Source organism: Phoca vitulina, unplaced genomic scaffold, assembly GCF_004348235.1.
Source record: "Phoca vitulina isolate PV1807 unplaced genomic scaffold, GSC_HSeal_1.0 scaffold36, whole genome shotgun sequence".
NCBI classification, from domain to species: domain Eukaryota; kingdom Metazoa; phylum Chordata; class Mammalia; order Carnivora; family Phocidae; genus Phoca; species Phoca vitulina.
The window spans coordinates 13,937,370-13,958,383 of NW_022589739.1; the positions used below are offsets into that span (position 1 = coordinate 13,937,370).

General features: G+C 41.1%; 1 protein-coding gene across 2 annotated transcripts in view; it reads right to left on the reverse strand.

The window, feature by feature from the left end:
• RAB6A (RAB6A, member RAS oncogene family) overlaps positions 1-20,013 on the reverse strand; it is a 77,232-nt gene extending 57,219 nt beyond the window's left edge. The window contains exon 1 of one of the 2 annotated variants that reach the window (XM_032426895.1): positions 19,471-20,013. In XM_032426895.1, the coding sequence (XP_032282786.1) occupies positions 19,471-19,540 (70 nt within the window). In that variant the 5' untranslated portion in view covers positions 19,541-20,013. The remainder of the gene's footprint in view (positions 1-19,470) is intronic. The other variant, XM_032426894.1, reaches the window with a different exon arrangement.
• Positions 20,014-21,014: the final 1,001 nt, after the last annotated feature.

Sequence of the window (21,014 nt, forward strand, 5' to 3'; positions counted from 1 at the left end):
GAGTAATAGTCTATGGGTTCTTGATGCTATTTTCTGTGCTTCTTTATATGTTTAAAATTTTCCATAATAGGGGCGACTGGTTGGCTCAGTCGGTAGAGCATGCAAGTCTTGACCGCAGGGTCATGAGTTCATGCTCATGTTGGGCTGTTTACTGTAAAACAAAATAAAATAAATAAATAAAATTTCCCAAAATAAGAAGTTAAGTAATATTTTAAGAACCCAGACACGTATTTGATTAAATCACAAATCCACTTTGCAAATGTTATTTATACCTACTGCTTACTTCTGAATTCTTCCTGACTCTCCAAAACCCTCCTGAAACTTTTTATTTTGTTACCTTTTTTTTAAGATTTTATTTTTAACTAATCTCTATATGCAACATGGAGCTTAAACTTACAACCCCGAGATCAAGAGTCACATGCTCCACCTACTGAGCCAGCCAGGTGCCCTGAAACTACTTTTTAAAAATACCAGTTAGCTCTTGATAAATCCAATGGCCTTTTCCAAGTCATCATTTTCCTCAACGTAAGCCACTGACTTGACTCCAGCTTCATACCAGATACTTGGCATATCAAACTTTTCTCTTCCTAAGTTAGGTTTGTTTGTTTTTTTTTATTTTTTTTATTTTTATTTTTATTTTTTTTTAATTTATTTATTTAACAGAGAGAGAGATAGCGAGAGAGGGAACACAAGCAGGGGGAGCGGGAGAGGGAGAAGCAGGCTTCCCGCGGAGCAGGGAGCCCGATGCGGGCCTCGATCCCAGGACACTGGGATCATGACCTGAGCCGAAGGCAGACGCTTAACGACTGAGCCACCCAGGCGCCCTGTTTGTTTTTTTTTAAAGATTTTATTTATTTATTTGACAGAGAGAGACACAGCGAGAGAGGGAACACAAGCAGGGGGAGTGGGAGAGGAAGAAGCAGGCTTTCCGCAGAGCAGGGAGCCCAATGCGGGGCTCGATCCCAGGATCATGGGATCATGACCTGAGCCGAAGGTAGACGCTTAACGACCGAGCCACCCAGGCGCCCCATAAGTTAGGTTTTTTGTTTTGTTTCATTTTTTCTTTTAATTATCTTCTTTTGGGGCACCTGGGTGGTGCAGTTGGTTAAGCATCCTACTCTTGGTTTCGGCTCAGGTCGTGATCTCAGGGTCATGAGACTGAGCCCCACAATGGGCTCCGTGCTCAGCACAGAGTATATTAATACCCTCTATCCCTCTCTGCCCCTCCTCCCACCTCTCTCTCTCAAATAAATAAATCTTTAGTCATCTTCTTTTATGAGTATTTATGACTGTCAGCAACCTTAAGGTTTTTTTGAAGCTAAGTAGAGAAAAAAATCATAAATGATTTACTTATTCAAATATATTTAGTGAGCTTCTGCTACATGTCAAACATTGCAATGTGCTTAGAATATAGTAAGGAACAAGAAATTCATGATTACTACCCTTGTAGAACTTACAGAACAAACATAAAACAAATTTTAACGGTCCTGAATGTAAGGAATGGAAACCTATTCTGAGGAAGTCAGCAAAGACTTCTTTGAAGAGTGACTTGAAATGAAAACCTAAAGGATACAGTGGAGTTAACCAGGCAAAGGGGAAAAGGGAGTCTGTAACAAGATAGAGATCAGTGAAGAGTTACAACAACTAAAAAAAAGGCCAGTAAGACTGAAACCGAGAGAGCTGGTGGGAGATATGTTCAAGGTAAGAATGGACAGATGGAGAGGAGCCATATTATGCAATGTGGGCCATGTAAATCATTTAGAAAGATTTTAGATTTTTTGAAACCAAATAAAGGAAACCTTACTTAAAATGGAGTCAGGAGGCCAGAAGGGGGAGCTCTTAAACCATACCATTCATTGCAGGCCTCTGCAGACCCAACAGGAAGAGACTTACATTGCATTCCCAACAAGCAGCAGCCTACTTTACTACCCCAGCAGGATGATGGAAGATTTTTTTGCCTGCCTGGCAACAGCAATAGCCCAGCCAATAAGGGATAGTCAACTCAGCCAATGAAAAGCCACTACACTTTCAACTCACAATTTACTCCAACAGACTTTTTGTTTATAGCAGCCCTGCCAAACTCCTTCCTTACCTCTATAAAAGAATGCTCCCCTCCCCTTTGCTCTCCAGACTTGCCAATGGTTTACCATGACTAGCTTGTCCTGAATTGCAATTCCTCTACTATTTCCAAATAAACCCGTTTTGCTGATAAAATAACTGGCTGTTTTATTTTCAAAGTCAACATTACTTGGTGACAGAAGTAGGATTCAGAGAAGCCCCCAACAACTCCAAGGCTGGTGAGCAAACAAGTGCTGGTACCCACAGAACCCAATGAGTTCACTGCTTTCTCAATGACCATAAAGTCTGAGGGTCTCTCCTGGATCCGAGCTCTGCTCTCCTTCCATTTAAGCTCTCTGGCTTAAAAGCCTTTAAGCTTTTTCCTTTTTGTTTTTATGAAGAGATTACCCTAGTGAGTACTCTTTTCTATTTCTGTTCCATTTCTGTTTGCTGAAGCTTCATGGTAAGACACTCATCCTGTTCAAAAGGGGGAAAACACGTGATTCCAGTGTTTTAAACAGCTGTTGGGAAATAGCGTTCCTAGTTAAGATAGCCAAAGACAAGATAGATTCCACCTGGTCCTTGGACCAGCATCTTGTGCCTTTCTGAAAAAATGGGTAAATTTTTGGATAATTTGGAATCGTAATGGCCATTTGGGGGAAGCTCTGACTTAGATAAATCCATATTAAGGAGCACTCTTAAAAAAGCAGATCCCAAATCTCTCAAAGACAATGGAATGCATTCTTTGATATGCAGAAGCATATCAAAAACAGCTCTGAAAGGATCCTTACACCATGCAAATAAAAATGTTTCATTTAAAAAAAATACTTTGGCCACCTGAGCAGATTAACTTAGATTAGTCCATCCGCCAGAAACACAATTTAGATCCAACTGTTCTTTTTAGTTTTGTACCTGAAAGAAGGGTAAGATTTTTTTTTAAAGATTTTATTTATTTATTTGAGGGGGGGGGCGCCTGGGTGGCTCAGTCCTTAAGCGTCTGCCTTCGGCTCAGGTCATGATCCCAGGGTGCTGGGATCGAGCCCCGCATCGGGCTCCCTTCTTGGCGGGAAGTCTGCTTCTCCCTCTCCCACTCCCCATGCTTGTGTTCCCTCTCTCGCTATCTCTCTCTGTCAGGTAAATAAATAAAGTCTTTAAAAAAAAAGAGAGAGAGACAGAGAGACAACTGAGCAAGGGGAGGAAGAAGGACAAGCAGATTCAGTGCTGAGTGCAGAGCTCTATGCAGGGCATGATCCCAGGACCCGGAGATCATGATCCCAGCAGAAACCAAGAGTTGGACTCTCAACCAAATGTGCCACCCAGGCACCTCAAGGCTAAGACCTTTTTTTTAAAAGATTTTATTTATTTATTTGACAGAGAGAGACACAGCGAGAGAGGGAACACAAGCAGGGGGAGTGGGAGAGGGAGAAGCAGGCTTTCCGTGGAGCAGGGAGCCCGATGCGAGGCTCGATCCCAGGATCCCGGGATCATGACCTGAGCCAAAGGCAGATGCTTAACGACTGAGCCACCCAGGGGCCCCAAGGCTAAGACCTTTTTTAAAACAAAAGCTGTAAGATCTCTGTATCTGTATGTTTATGTATATCTATATATACAAATGATACTTTTCTACCTCTGGATGGTATTGCCAAAATTAATTTGTAAAGAGCTCTATTTTAATTGGCTTAAAGAAAAACAAGTGCTTATAAAAATTAAGTAAACTAACCCAAAAGTTTTCCAAGTTCACATGATCTGGGATAATCTTTGATAAGTAAAATCTAGTTTAAGTTTATTGGGAGTTTTTTGTTGTTTTTATTTTGTTTTTTTGACAAGTTTGTTGGTTTAATTAAGACAGACATGTCTCAGAGTTATCAACATTGAATATAATACAAACATGCAACTTTTATTCCACCTGGGTTTATTAGTCAAATAAGTTCATGTTATCTCTGTTGTGAAATTTGATGGCTGACTTTGACTAATGTCTCATGAAGTTTCTGTAACCCAAACCTAATTGGTTATGAAATTATTCAGATAGATGAATGAAAATGGGTAAGAGTTTTTATGTAAAACAATTGTTATATGGTATGTATGCTTTGGAAAAAAAAGCAGCTTTCCTAAACCTTCCCTGGTAACTTGAAACTTTATAGAGTTTTGCCAAGTTAAATTAAATGATGTAATTTCATTACATTACTGGGGTCATTTTCTAAATACGATAAAATACTACATTAATTACTAAACACAGATTATCCATTTTGGCTTCTTATTACAGAGAAACTAAAGCTATTTGGGTCTACTACTAAACATGTTTTATGCCATGCTGAGAGGGCACATTTCTAGAAATTTCAAAATATATTTATAAACTTGCCAGATCACTTACATCTTAGTTTTCACTGAGAATTAAGAATTCTAAGAATTAAGAATTCCAATTAATATATGTAAAGCTACTAAAAAACAATAAAGACGAAAGAAAACAACTGTATATGAAAAGTATGAAGGGAAATAGGATGCCTGTTTGCAGTAAAAGAAGGTATGAGGAATGGAAATGCATTGTGTTGAGGGAAACAAAAGTGATTTTGTCCTAAAGTAAAGCTGGTTATTTTGGAAAGGCAAAGAATAAGGGACAAACTAAAATGGACACAGGAAGTTATAGAAGGTTTATGGGAAAGGAATCATATGTGTAATTAAGCTAAGATCAAAATGCATTTGTTTAAAAATAAATTTTAAAATTAGGGTACCTGAGTAGCTCAGTCAGTTAATCATCCAACTCTTGATCTCAGCCCAGGTCTTGATTTCAGGGTCGAGTTCAAGCCCCATGTTAGGCTCCATTAAAAAAAAAAAAAAAAGGAGTATCAAAAGTATATTGGTACAAAATTGGAATGGCTTTTTTTGTTAAAAAAAAAAGAAGGCCAAAATTTTCTTAGACTATCAGTCTGTTCTTAATAAACTGTAAACAAAGTTTCTTTACTGTTAGGAAACAGAGATTCTGTGTTTTGTCTTTATCACATCTTTGATTACTTAGAAAAACCAAGTCTTCTCTATTCAAAAAGAACTAAAGCTTTTGCAGCTATATAACCTTCTATATTTGTCCTTTAAATATTTTTTCACTCTAGCCAAGTAGATAGTTTCATAATTTTCTCTGATCCTCTTTAGCCAAGTGTCCATATCTTTCAATATTCTTGACAAACTTCCCAAAATTTAAATTCTAAGTGAAGTTTTTTTGACCTTGAACTAACTTTATTTCCAGAGGGTCCTTGGAATATCTCAAAAGATTTGTTCTTTCTCCTTATAATTAGGCTTATTTAGTATGTTAAATTACTTGAGAAACATTGTCAAATAAGAATACTGAACCTTCATGGATTGGAAGAAAAAATATTGTTAAAATGTCTCTGCTACCTAGAACAATCTACACATTCAAAAACAATCCCTACCAAAATACCATCAACTTTTCTCACACAGCTGTAACAAATAATCCTAAGATTTGTATGGAACCAGGAAAGACCCCTAATAGCCAAAGGAATGTTGAAAAAGACAACCAAAATTGGTAGCATTACAATTCCAAGTTCTATTACAAAGCTGTAATCATCAAGATAGTATGGTACTGACACAAAAACAGACACACAGATCAATGGAACAGAATAGAGAGCCCAGAAATGGACCCTCATCTCTATGGTCAACTAATCTTCAACAAAGCAGGAAAGAATATCCAATGGGAAAAAAGTCTCTTCGGGAAGTCTGGGTGGCTCAGTCGGTTAAGCGTCTGCCTCTGGCTCGGGGTCATGATCCCAGGTCCTGGGATCGAGTCCCTTGTCAGGCTCCCTGCTCAGTGGGGAGTCTGCTTCTACCTCTCCCTCTGCCTGCTGCTCCCCTTGCTATGCTCTCTTGCTTGCACTCACTCACTCTTTCTCTCTCTCTCTGGCAAATAAATAAATAAATACTCTTAAAAAAAAAAAAGTCTCTTCAACAAATGGTGTTGGGAAAATTGGACAGCCACATGCAGAAGAATGAAACTGGACCATTTCCTTACACCACACACAAAAATAGACTCAAAATGGATGAAAGATCTCAATGTGAGACTGGGAGGGATGGGGTGGCTGGGTGATAGACACTGGGGAGGGTATGTGCTATGGTGAGCGCTGTGAATTGTGCAAGACTGCTAAATCACAGACCTGTAGCTCTGAAACAAATAATACATTATATATTAAAAAAAAAAAAAGAAGAAGAAGAAGATAGCAGGAGGGGAAGAATGAAGGTGGGGAAATCGGAGGGGGAGACGAACCATGAGAGACGATGGACTCTGAAAAACAAACTGATGGTTCTAGAGGGGAGGGGAGTGGGGGGATGGGTTAGCCTGGTGATGGGTATTAAAGAGGGCACGTTCTGCAAGGAGCACTGGGTGTTATACGCAAACAATGAATCATGGAACACTACATCAAAAACTAATGATGTAATGTATGGTGATTAACATAACATAATAAAAAAAATCAGGGGAAAAAAAAAAGAATCCTAGAGGAGAACACAGGCAGCGACCTCTGTGACCTTGGCCGCAGCCACTTCTTGCTAGACATGTCTCCAAAGGCAAGGGAAACAAAGGCAAAAATGAACTATTGGGACTTCATCAAGATAAAAACTTTTGCACAGCAAAGGAAACAGTCGACAAAACCAAAAAAGACAACCGACAGAATGGGAGAAGATATTTGGAAATGTCTTATCAGATAAAGGGATAGTATCCAAAAGTCTATAAAGAACTTAACAAACTCAACACCCAAAGAACAAATAATCCAGTCAAGAAACAGGCAGAAGACATGAACAGACATTTCTGCAAAGAAGACCTCCAAATGGACAACAGACACATGAAAAAATGCTCAAAATCACACGGCATCAGGGAAATACAAATCAAAACCTCAATGAGATACCACTTCACACTGGTCAGAATGGCTAAAACTAACAAGTCAGGAAATGACAGATGTTGGTGAGGATGTGGAGAAAAGGGAACCCTCTTGCACAGCTGGTGGGAATGCAAGCTGGTGCAGCCACTCTGGAAAACAGTATGGAGGGTCCTCAAAAAGTTAAAAATAGAGCTACCCTATGACCCAGCAATTGCACTACTAGGTATTTAGCCCAAAGATACAAATGTAGTCATCTGAAGGGGCACCCGCACCGCAATGTTTATAGCAGCAATGTCCACAATAACCAAACTATGGAAAGAGCCTAGATGTCCATCGACAGATGAATAAAGATGTGGTGTATACATATACGATGGAATATTATTCAACCATCCAAAAAAATGAAATCTTGCCATTTGCAACAACATGGATGGAACTAGAGGGTATTATGCTAAGCAAAGTAAGTCAATCAGAGAAAGACAATCATCATGATTTTACTCATGTGGGATTTAAGAAACAAAACAGAGGATCATAGGGGAAGGGAAGGAAAAAATAAAACAAGATGAAATCAGAGAGGGAAACAAACCATAAGAGACTCAATCATAGGAAACAAACTGAAGGTTGCTGGAGGGGAGACGGGTGGGGGGATGGGGTAATTGGGTGATGGACATTAAGGAGGGAATGTGATGTGATGAGCACTGGGTGTTATATACAACTGATGAATGACTGAACTCTACCTTTGAAACCAATAATACACTATATGTTAATTGAATTTAAATAAAATAAAATAAAAATAAAAAATAAAAAGCAAAAAAAATACTGAGCCTTCTTTAGGCTGTATTTATATAGGCATATATTAACATGTTTCAAAAATAATATGAAATTCTTAAAATTCTGATATGTTCTAGTATGTTATCAGTCATCATTTTAAAACGTACATCACGGGGACACCTGAGTGGCTCAGTCGGTTAAGCGTCTGCCTGCGTCTCCTTCGGCTCAGGTCATGATCCTGGGGTCCTGGGATCGAGTTCCACATCAGGCTTCTTGCTCAGCAGGGAGCCTGCTTGTCCCTCTGTTGGCAGCTACCCCTGCTTGTGCTCTCACTCTCTCTCTCTGACAAATAAATATATAAAATCTTTTTAAAAAATAAAATAGGGATGCCTGGGTGGCTCAGTCATTAAGTGCCTGCCTTCGGCTCAGGTCATGATCCCAGGGTCCAACAATTGAGTCCCGCATTGGGCTCCCTGCTCAGCGGGGAGCCTGCTTCTCCCTCTGCCTGCTGCTCCCCCTATTTGTGCTCTCTGAAAAATAAATAAATAAAATCTTTAAAAATAAATAAAATGTACATCACAAAAAATAGCCAAAGTTACTTGTTAATTGCATCATTTTTTTTTTTTTGGTATGTGTATTTGAACTCTTACCAGATCTTTGTGGCCATTTTAAAGTCTTTCATCATTTACAATTATTGTTTTACTCTGATGGTTTACAAAAAATGTTCATCCTCAAAGAGACTCATGAAAAAGGAATTTAGTAAGTACTCTAGAATATAGGTTCTTGAAAACTTTAAGATCATAACACTGCACTGAGAATTTCTAAAACTCTAATGGAACACTGACTGCTTTAATGTTTTGTTTCCAGATTTAAAGGACCCCTTTTATCCCCTCCTCTTGTTTAAGTAATCTAATAACTTAGAGCAATCTCATAGTAAAGTCTATCTTTGCAACAAGGACTGAAACATTATCTATTTTCCCCTATTTGATCCCTTCAGAATTCTGAAACTCTTACTAAATATTCTTGATTTTCATGACAATGTATGTATTTCCATAAGTTCAATGAGAATCTGTTCTCCTTGTAGCAGTATGCCCTATGCACCTAGACCCTACTTCCTTTGATCCACAGCTGATAAAAGGGAATATACTTCAGTTTTGCAAAAACATAATCAAATCCATAGAGAACAATCATACTTTGGTAGGACACTCTTTCCACAGTGCAGTCCTGGATGATGAAAGCATCAGATGTCAGAATCTGCAGCCTGGAGATTTCATCTATTGGAAAAGACATCTCCATAAAGAGTTTCTTCAAGGCCCTTATCAGATACTGTTAACCAACCCTTGTACCACCTTGTGCACCAAACTCCAAGGACAGTTTCTTGGATTCATGTATCACATTTAAAGAATGCACCAAAGCCTGACTGGACCTGCACATCAACTGGTGTCCTGAAAGACTTCCAGGAGTTGAAGCACATGACAGAGGAAGGAGACCGCTTTTCCAAGATGAGTGAACCAGGCCTATACACTTTTTTCCTGCTGCTGCTTCTTAGCTTATTTCTTGCTCCTTTTTTGGAAAGACTATGGTCTTACCCATATTCCTCAATCTACTGCAAGAGGGGGAAACCTTTCTGACTGCTGGATCCATCACCAGAAACTCCAATCTGTTCATGATGTCAGAGATTCCTTGGTCTTATCTGTAGGCAATTTCCCCAATGTGTTCCCCTGCACTCAAGAGTAATACAAATGGGCTAACTCCTTTTTGCAAGACTTTTAGAAAAGACCCCTTTAGTATGGGATGGTAGCTCACAGAATGTCATCCCAATTCTTCCGATCCCAACCAATGGGGCACGTGGGTGGCTCAGTCGGTTGGGCGTCTGCCTTCAGCTTGGGTCAGGATCCCAGGGTCCTGGGATCGAGGCCCACATCAGGCTCCCTGCTCAGCGGGGAGTCTGCTTCTCCCTCTCCCTCATGCCCTGCCTACTTGTGCTCTCTCTCTCTCTGTCAAATAAATAAATAAAATCTTTAAAAAAAAAAAAGAAAGAAAAGGTCAATCAAGATATTCCAGCTAATGCATGTATGAACAACCATACTGTAGCTGGAATCCTCTGCGCTTCAACTGGTTTCATTTTTGTCTACAGTAGATGGCATTTCCCATGGGCATACAAATGTTTAGATAGCTGGCCAACTGGAGGTCAGTGCTTATTGGGACTTTTAACTGTCCCTGTCAATGTCCATAATAAATCATAAACCTGACATTGACTGACCCCATTAAACCTCCACAGCTGCCTTAAAAAGTAACTTGCAGGAGGACTATATGACTCCAGGTTTGCCTACATAAGTAGAGCTTTCTCCTCGGGATGGAGTAAGAGCCAAGGAATGCATCATCAGAAATCTCTCCCTAACTTTAGGAGAGTCACAGCCAAAGCAATAGCAGCCCAACAATGATCCCCTGAATCACTGGCTAAAGTAGTTTTGGATAATGACATAGTCCCTGATTACCTACTTGCTGAACAAGGAGGCATTTGTGCAATAGCAAATACCACCTGCACATGGCTAAATGCCTCTGGAGAGGTAGAAATTCAATTACACAAGATCAGGAAACAAGCCCATTGGTTACAACAAATTTCACCTAATGACTCCTGGTCTTTTGACCTATTTAGCTGGTTACCTTCAGGTTTGGGCTCTTGGTTTTCAGAGAAAGATCTTAATGTAAAGGGGAAAAAAATACAGAAACGTCATTTAAAATGGAGTCAGGAGGCCAGAAGGGGGTGCTCTCATGCCATACCATTCACTATAGCCCTTTGCAGACCCACCCTGCAGAGACTTACCCTGCATTCCCAATAGGGAGAAGCCAGAAGGATGAAGGAAAATTTCTTCCTTGCCTAGCAACAGCCCAGCCAATAAAAGACTGTCACAACTCAGCCAACAAAAAGTCACTATGCTTTCAAACTCCCAGCTTACTCCAATGGGCTTTTTGTTTATAAAAGCCCCTCCCAATTTCCCTTCCTCTATAAAAGAGCATTTCTCTCATTTGTTCTCCAGACTTGCCTATGGTTCATGATGGCTTGCCTATCCCGATCTGCTATTCTGAATAAACCCATTTTGCTGGTGAAATAACTGGCTGTTTTATTTTCAAGGTTGACTTTATTCTAAAAGTGACCAAATAAACCTATAAAAGTAGGTTTGAGTTTTTTGAAAATTAAAATTTTTACTGTGATAAACTATATATGTCATAAAATTGGCCATTTATAAGTGTACAATTCAGTGGAAATAAGTACATACACAATGTTTTTAAGGAAGTTACTCTGATTTACATTTTTATAAAGTTTATTCTGATAATGTAAAGGATGGACTGGAGGAGAGGTTCAAGAACAGAGGTTAGAAGGAACAGAGCAATGTAAAAGATTTAAACCTAATTTACTGCTAGACTGTAAGCAAGAAGAGAATAGAGATAATATCTGATTTATTAACAACTATGTCGCCCAGGACCTAGCTCCATACCTGGCACACAATGAGCATCTGTTAAATGGAAAGTGAACTTTAAGTTTCTATAATTCTGAGAATGGAAGACGTGCATTCCCCATAGCATGTAACACCTTAACGATGATCAAAAACACTTTTTTGTAACATAGCATAACAAAGCATAACAATAAAGAGTAAAAATGAATGCTAGGAATAAGATTAGACACAGGAGGGTAGAAGCAGAACTATAAAATTAACCCATGCAGAAGAGTTTGGACTTCATCTCAAAGACAAGTCTATTAGGGTGTCTGGACATGGTTTTATGCAATCTCACAATGGCAGGATAGGTTAACAGTACTGCTTATTGTAAGTTAATTTAAAGAAAGAAAATTTTAGAAAGAATCGTGCAATATTTGTCCTTTAGTGACTGGCTTATTTCACTCAGCATAATGTCATCAAGATTCACCCATGTTGTAGCATGTATCAGAATTTCCTTCCTTTTTAAGGCTGAATAATATTTCATTGTATATATATAAAACATTTTGTTTATCCATTCATCCATCAACTGGGTTGCTTCCATCTTTTCACTAATGTGAATGCTACTACGAACATGGTTACAAATGAGTTGGTTTTAATTTTATAAAATGTATTTTTAAAAAAGAAACGAGGGGGGCGCCTGGGTGGCTCAGTCAGTTGAGCGTCTGCCTTTGGCTCAGGTCATGATCCCAGGGTCCTGGGATTGAGCCTTGCATCGTGCTTCCTGCTCTGCAGGAAGCCTGCTTCTCCCTCTCCTGCTCCCCCTGCTTGTGTTCCCTCTCTGGCTGTCTCTCTCTCTTGTGTTCCCTCTCTGGCTGTCTCTCTCTCTGTCAAATAAATAAATCTTTAAATAAATAAATAAAATCTTTAAAAAATAAAAAAAATTTAAAAAGAAAAGAAAAAATAACAGAAACAGAAAACCCTAAGCAATTCTAAACATCTAAAAGTATTAGTTCTCAGAAAACCTTAATCATCCAAGTTAGAAGGTAGAAACTAAATGGAAAAGTGGTAATTGACCTAATAGGTTCTATAAAAACCAATTTTAAACTGACAATAGAGAAAGCTGAGAAAAAATCTGATTTGTGCCAGAGAACCCCCTTAATGGCTCAGGAACTGCTGGCACCAAGTATATCTAGAAATAAGGATAAAGGTGGTGATAAAAACAAAAGTCTGTTTAAAAGGTAGACTGACACCCTCTCACATTCCCTCCACTGTTCCACACAACGCAACAGGTCCCTCTCCCACCTCACCAGATTAGAGGATTATACTATGAAAAAGGAAAAGAGGGAGGAGCCTGGGTGGCTTAGTCATTAAGCATCCAACTCTTGATATCAGCTCAGGTCATGATCTCACGGTCATGGGATCAAGCCCCATATTGTCTCCACATTCTTTGAGATGAAGTCCAAACTCTTCTGCATGGGTTAATTTTATTTAAAAAACAGAAAAACTGAATGGGAAAGCTGTTTTCATATGTACTAATAATATGAAAAGATCCCTAGGATATATTAAGCAAAAAAAGGTGTGGAGTGTAAGTCTGATATATCTTATGTAAGAGAGAGTAAGAAATTATATTCATATTTGCTTGTGTTTGCATAAAGAAATCCCAGAATATACACAAAAAACCAATATATATAATTACTAACGGAGGAGGGAGTGGAGTGGGGAATGGAGTCACAGAAACAGGAGTGGTAGTTAAGTTTTCTAAGCGCATCTTTTTACGTTTGTATTACCTATTAAAAATAAAGTTAGAGGGCATCTGGGTGGCTCAGTTGGTTAACTGTCTGCCTTCGGCTCAGGTCATGATCTCAGCATCCTGAGATGGAGCCCCGTGAGTTCCCTGCTCAGTGGGGAGTCTGCTTGTCCCTCTCCCTTTGCCTCCACACCCCAACTCCTGGGCACGTGAGCACACTCTCTCTCTCAAACAAATAAATAAAATCTTAAGAAAATAATAATAATAATAAAGTTAGGGGTGCCTGGGTGGCTCAGTTGTTTTGAGCATCCAACTCTTGATTTTAGCTGAGGTCATGATCTCAGGATCATGGGATCAAGCCCTGCGACAGGCTCCCCACTCAGCCAGGAGTTGGCTTCTCTCACTCTCCCCATGCCCCTCCCTGTGTGTGCTTGTGTGCTCGCTCTTCTCTCTCTCTCAAGTAAATAAATAAATCTTCTAATAAATAAAATTAGAGGGGGAAAAAGTGATCCAGTTTTAAAGACCTAAGAGAAATGGATTAGATAACTTCTCAAAGTCTCCTCCAACTCTGGAATGCTCTCATTCAAGAATTTCAGCTAAAAATCGATTAGTCATTTATAATGATTTATAATGTGTCTTCCCTGGAACTCCATGCTCTGGTCACTTTTTTATACCTTTTAACTCTATTTTTCCCAAGTAACTACATTTATCACATATATTGTTTTAGGTATTATATATTTCTTTCCCTATAAAATGTAAATTTCTTAAGCTAATGCTCTACCAAATCACTTGACAGCATAGCAGTTTTACACAAACATTTGTTAAACTAGGGACGCCTGGGTGGCTCAGTTAATTAGGCATCTGCCTTCAGCTCAGGTCATGACCCCAGGGTCCTGGGATCTAGTCTGGAGTCAGGCTCCTTGCTCAGTGGGGAGCCTCCTTCTCCCTCTGCCTGCTGCTCCCCCTGCTCGTGCACTCTCTCTCTCTGTCTGACAAATAAAATCTAAGGGGAAAAAAAAGAATAAATATTTTATTTAAAAAAAATTTGTTAGGGGCGCCTGGGTGCCTCAGTCGTTAAGTGCCTGCCTTTGGCTCAGGTCATGATCCCAGGGTCCTGGGATTGAGCCCCACATCGGGCTCCCTGCTTCACGGGAAGCCTGCTTCTCCCTCTCCCACTCCCCCTGCTTGTGTTCCTTCTCTCGCTGTCTCTCTCTGTCAAATAAATAAATAAAATCTTTTAAAATAAATAAAAATAAAAATAAAAAAATTTGTTAAACTAAAATAGTTACCAAGAACTTCCCATGTGCCAGGCACTCTTCTAAATGCTTCACATTTATTAACTAATTTAATCTCCACAATAACTCTATATGATAGTTCCTATTACCTTATTTTATAAATAAGGAAATTGAAGCATAGAGAGCTCAAATAATTTGTCCAAAGTCAATGGCCAGTGCTAAAATATAAAACCCAGACTATGTGCTCTTAATCACTAGCTCTACTGTTTAGTTTTAAGGCTCCAAAACCAGGTATGGAAAACATTCTTCTTGATTGCCCTAACTTGCAACATGACGCTCCATGGTACAAATGGCTTAATATCACCTAACAACAGTTCTTAAAGTGTGGTCCATGGACTGCCAGGATTCCCAGGACCCTTCAGTGGGGTGTCAAACCATTTTCATAATATTAAGATGTTATTTGGCGGGGCACCTGGGTGGCTCAGTCGTTAAATGTCTGCCTTCGGCTCGGGTCATGATCCCGGGGTCCCGGGATCGAGCCCCATGTCGGGCTCCCTGCTCAGCGGAAGGCCTGCTTCTCCCTCTCCCACTCCCCCTGCTTGTGTTCCTGCTCTCACTATCTCTCTGTCAAATAAATAAATAAAATCTTAAAAAAAAAAAAAAAGTTATTTGGCTTTTTTTCACTCTCATTCTCTCATGAGTATACAGTAGTGTTTCTAGAGTCTATATGATATGTGATATTACAATTGATTGAATGTAGAAGGATCTATGAGAATCCGGATGTCTTCTAGTAAGTGAAAGACATTAAAGAGATCTGCAGGGGCGCCTGGGTGCTCAGTCAGTTAAGCATCTGCCTCCAGCTCAGGTCATGGTCCCGGGGTCCGGGGACTCTGCTCAGTGGGAGCCTGCTTCTCCCTCTCCCTGCCGTTCCCCCTGCTTGTATCCTCTCTCTCTGTCAAATAAATAAATAAAATCTTAAAACAAAACAAAACTTAAAAAAAAAAAGATTGTAAATATGTAAAGCAATGCCACTCTCACTAAATTTTTGTTTGGAAAGTCGTTCTTTCATGTAATGGATTTAATACTATTATTTTTAAATGAATTAAAAAATTTTAAATATTCACTTTCAATACAGTAAATATTGATATAAACCATATAAACAGAGCTCTTTAGGGGCCTCAACAATTTGTAAAAGCATAACAGGTGACGGGATCTTGGGAAGAAAAAGTTTAAGATCGCTCATCTAGCCAATCTAAACTGTTCAGTACTCCTGGTCTCCGATGGTAAGACACATTTTCCCTACCTACCATGTTTTAATTCAAAAAAACTGATGTAAAAAGGGTACCATAAAGTGAAAAACAGTACTAGGCCAGGTATGTGCTTCTACCTGAGATTACATTTCCTAATTTGTAAACCTATTTTGTAACATTTGTTTGTAGTAATATCTTCTACTATAAACCATGAATGGCATTCCTAAAAGTTCCTCTGCATTTCAAGACAGTAGCCAGAGGTTGCAACAAAAGAGATTTCTCAAGGAAACTTCAGATTTAAACTATATACTTCAGGGGCATCTGGGTGGCTCAGTCTTTAAGCGTCTGCCTTTGGCTCAGGTCATAATCCCAGGGTCCTGGGATGAGCCCCGCATCACGTAGGGCTCCCTGCTCCGCGGGAAACCTGCTTCTCCCTCTCCCACTCCCCCTGCTTGTGTTCCCTCTCGCTGTCTCTCTCTCTCTCTCTTTCAAATAAATAAAATCTTAAAAAAAAAAACTGTATACTTCAACACGCCTTTATTAAACCAGGTATACTACTGAAATATAAAGAAACCCTAAGAATTTGTAAAAAGATTACCAAGACTGATGTCATTAACGCAGTCTAAAGCTTCATATACTGAAACAACTCATCTTTGTTACAGAGACAGAACCTTAATTTTTGATAAGGTAAATAGAAGTCTACTAAACTCCCAATCAGTTCCTTGAACACGTCTTTAATGTCATTTGACATATTTTTAGCTGCTATAGTCATAAAAAATAATTTAACAATATCTTTAAACAAAACTAATTTTGCTCAACTCAAAAAAATAAGTACAAAATCCTGGTTTTTTTTTTTTTAAGCAAAATGGAAAGAGCTATAAATTATTGGGTTCCCTGCCCCCTCTAGTATCTAGAGTATCCCTGCATACAATCAAATAATGTAAATATAAAATGTTATTGTTAAACTATTAAGAACATAAGGGTAAAAACATAGATTTCACCACAGCAAAGACTGATAAAGACTACCAGCTTTGGTTCCTAGTAGATTCAACCACCACTCATTTACAAAAATATTTCTGAGTACCTACTATGAGCCTGGTATGCTAGGCACTGGGGATACAATGAACAAAAAAATAAGTTTTAATCTTCATGGGACTTGCATTCTGCTGTAAGACAAACACACAAGCACACACACGTAAGAATTATAAATGTGGTAAATGCTTTGCCACAGATTAGTTTTTGAAAGCTGAATTGTGGAATTCTAAAACCTAAAAATAAATAATTCATGAAGAGTTACATCAAGATGATATGGGTTCTACAGATCTTTACTAATGCATAAGAAAACTACAGACACTGCCCATGAAAACAAAGATCAATCTTTCATTGTCAAAGCTAGCAGATGGCATTACTTGGCAATATAGTAGCCTTAAAAGATAATTGACCTTACAGTTCCACAGAGTTAAAAAGCATGTAAACACAATCCTTAAAAAAACCTCTAAGAGGAGCCTAAAGAGGCACAACTAAATGTAATGTGGTATCCGGAATTGAATGCTAAAACAAAAAAAAACAAAAAAAAAAGATAAAAACTAAGGAAATGTCAATAAACTATGGACTTTAGTTAATAATAACATCAATATTGGCTCACTCATTATAACAAATGTAACATACTAATGTTAAGATGTTAAGAATACTGAGGAATGCTGGGGAAACTGGGTGGGGCTGTGTGGGAACCCTCTGCACGATCTTCTCAATTTTCTGTAAACCTAAAACCATTCTAAAAAATAAAGTCCATTAAAAAAAAATCTAACCCATAACTTCGGGGTGGGGGTGGGGGGGAGACGGGGGGTGTTGTCAAGACTTAAAATAAAAAATGAGAAGCCACCAAACTCTGCAATGTGAATTAAAACATAAATACTCAAAGAATTCAAAAGAAACCTGCAGATACTGAAGTTATCACTACTCATACTAAAATCTTCCTAGGACAGGGGCACCTGGGTGGCTCAGTCGTTAAGCGTCTGCCTTTGGCTCAGGTCATGATCCCAGGGTCCTGGGATGAGCCCCACATCCGGCTCCCAGCTCTGCGGGAAGCCTGCTTCTCCCTCTCCCTCTCCCACTCCCCCTGCTTGTGTTCCCTCTCTCGCTGTGTCTCTATCAAATAAATAAATAAAATCTTTAAAAAATAATAATAATAAAATAAAATCTTCCTAGGACAGAGATTAATGGATTTGTCATGCAAACTAAATAGCTCTGCATTACAACATAAGGCCAGCAATAACATCCCTAGAGTGTACAATAAGCACTTTAGATCCTATTTATCAATAATGACCAATACACTATATTTTATGCACGGCATTGTCCTGAAATTGCCATAAAATAGCTAGACTGGGATCACCCTCATAGGTCTTACCAAGTTACGTCAAGAAACAAGCTTATACTTGCTTCAGGAAAATTCATAAGCAAAGAGGAGACTATATTTTTCCTTGGTAGGGAGGGAGGCGGTAAATATATATTGAAAAGAGAAAAATGATTTCTCAGCTCCACTGGAAGCAATTTTGCAACTAATGTTAACCTATTTTAATGCCATATATATTAGTATAAACAGTTCAAGGCAGTAGTAAAAGCTCTGAATTTATAAGTTATCTGCTTTCCAATCAAAAGAAATTGTCTTCTCTACAGCCTAACCTAAGGTACCTAGCAGTTAACTCAGTGTCTGATGACTTGGGAAGAACTAACCTCTCGATGTCTGAATTTTAAAGAGGGTCATGAAAAGTGTGAGAAAAACAAAGGAGGACGATAATCTCTACATTGTCCAGTGCCAACTTTCATAATTCAGCATAAAACTGGAATCATCACAAGAAATAATTTTAGAGAAAACCATCACAAAACTAGGATCTTGTATATAATACAAAGTAAGCAATAAGCAACATCAGAAGCCTGACCAGGTAAGATCATTCCACTCATCACATACTACGGAATATTAAGCAAAAAGGGTCATTTAGCCGAAACGGTATTACATACTGAAATCTAATTTAAGATAACTAGATGATCAATCTATTCTACTCTACTCCATTACTCTCTAGCCCCAAAGGAAATCCTACAAAACAAAGATGTTCGTTATTCTCAGGCCTTCTCTCACAGGAATCCTAAATATACAATTGGAAAACACTAAGAAAAGGAATAATTAACATTTCTTCGGTAATTCCTGTTTGCACCACCATAAAGAAAATTAGACACTGCTTCATGTTCAAAGGAGAAAAAGGAGAGGTGAGATGTGAAAAATTCCAAGTAAAACGATCATGACATAGCATCTGGCAGAGATCGGGAAAGCATCAACAGTGCCAAAAGAATTGTCAGGGATCAAAGTCATGAGAAGAAAATGAGGTTTTTCCGATAAGCCACAGCCTAACCCAAGAAGCAAAAATCGCCACTGCCGCCGCCACCCCTTACTCCCCAACCACTCCATCCTCAAGTCGCCTCCAATAGACATATACCCTCCATAACCCAAACTAATTCCCCACCCAAGTGAAAACAATCCAAGAATTTCTACGACCCCCCCACTTCCCACCTCCCACAAGATCCGCACTTCCCAAGGCCAAGCCTCCAGGGAAAACAACGCCCTAATCCCCCCACCCTCCTTGTCCAAGGTTGAAGACGGTCGGTTCCCCGGAGTGGGGCTTCCCGGGGTGGGCCTTCTTAGAGCTGACGAACTGGGATAAAAGCCAAGAATAGGGTGGGGCTCCAGAAAGGGGGCTACGGTTGGTGAGACGACGGGACCGGAGGAAGAAAGGGATGGACAGCAGGCTGGGGCTGGGCGGAGTGAGGACTGGGGGGTGCAGATCGACGGGCAAGGCCCGGGCTGTGGGAAAAGGAGACGTCGGAACCGGGGACGGAAGGATCAAAATCTGACCGACGGATCAAGACGAAAAGGAGCTGGTGGCTAGGAGGGGTCGGCAAACACCAGGCAGGGCTGTGGGCTAGCACGGAGCGCGAACGCGAGGCGGGTAGACAGCCTTCGCGGACAGAAGGCCCGCACTGGGGGCGGTGCGGGGAAGCCGAGGCCAGCTGCCAGGAGTGGGGGAGCCGCGCACTCACCGCTCTGCTCCCCCAGGAACACCAGCTTGAATTTCCTCAGCGGATTCCCGAAGTCTCCGCCCGCGGACATGATGGAGCCGGAGGAGCTGCCGCCGCCTCAGCCCAGAGACCTCTCGGACCGACGCTGCTCCAACCGGTTGACGAAAAAGGCGAGAGGAAGGACCGGTGCCAAGCTCTCTCGGACCCTTTAGGGCCCGGCGGCGGAGCAAGGCTGCAGGGCAGGACTCCTCCCTACAGACAGGCAGCGGTCGCCGCCGCCTCCCCGCAGAGTCGCCTAGCACCGAGCGAGGCCCGCGGCTGGAAAAGGAAGGATGGCGGTGTCGGAAGCAGCCAGGGGTGTGCTCGAGGTTCCCGAGGCTAGCGCCGATCCCCTCTCAGCACCCGGCACCGAGACTGGGGTGAGAGAAGCGGAAGGTGGCGGAACTGGAGCCGCAGACGCGTCTGGGACCTCTCACGCGCAGCGCCTCAGCTCTCACAGCTGCCGCCGCCGCCGCAGCCCAACCTGCTGAGTGCGCGAGCCTCTGGCGCGGCGCGCGGCGAGCCCGGGCGCGAGCGTGCCCCCCGCCGGCCGCCGGCGTGCGTGCGTGCGTGCGCGTGCGCGCCACAAGCCGGCGCCTTCCTGGTTTAGCTTGCTTTCCCGGCTCCTCCGGCGCAACAGAGACCAGGGCAGGTTAGGTTGCCACGCGAGTCTGGAGAAGCAAGGAGGAGGTGGGGCGGAACCCTGGGAAGGGCTGTGGGTGGAATAAGGAGCACTTACGTCACTTACGTGAGAACCAATCGGAGGAAGCCAAGGGCGGGCGGGGATGGCAGTGAGCTGGCAACCCGAGAGCGCGCGCGCCACTTGCGCGGCGGAAAGCGTCGCACTGTGACTGCCATGCCAAGTGTGGCACGTCGCAGCCGGAGGGGAGGGGAGGAGAAGGGAAAGGAGGGGGAGGAGGCGGGGCTGGCACGTAGGTTGAATTGACCCCAGCACTGTGAGGGTGTGGTCCGATAGCCTTAAGGTGTGTACTCTGTTCCTTTTTTCCAAAGCCCTCAGCCCTTTCTCGGTCTCCTTAAATGCGCCGTTCACCCGTGCACTAACCCACCTACTCCATCTTTTTTCTTATCATAATTCCTCACACGATATCTTACTAGGTACATTGTCCACTGTTGCTCCCAGGAGTTTCATAACTACCAGAAGCAGAGCCTCTACATTTTTGTAGATGAGGAAATCTAAGCTCAGAGGAAGGAAATGACTTAGAAAATCCACAAAGCCATAAAGTGGAACCTAGGTTTTGTCTTTTCCCGCATTGAACCTCGGCAACCTCTTTATTGGATAAGCCCATCCACTTCCCTGATCTGATCTGGCTAGGTCTGTTATCAGCCTTTGTTACTCTGATGTAGACAATTGTAGGTGACGCCCACCTTCCACTGTGCAAGAAAAGGATTTAGACATCGTGTAAACCAAACCCTTCATTTCACAGATGGTGAAGCTGAGGTCCAAGTAGCTATGCAAAAACGTCACACAACAAAGTAGAGGTAGAGCCTGACCTTGAGCCCAAATG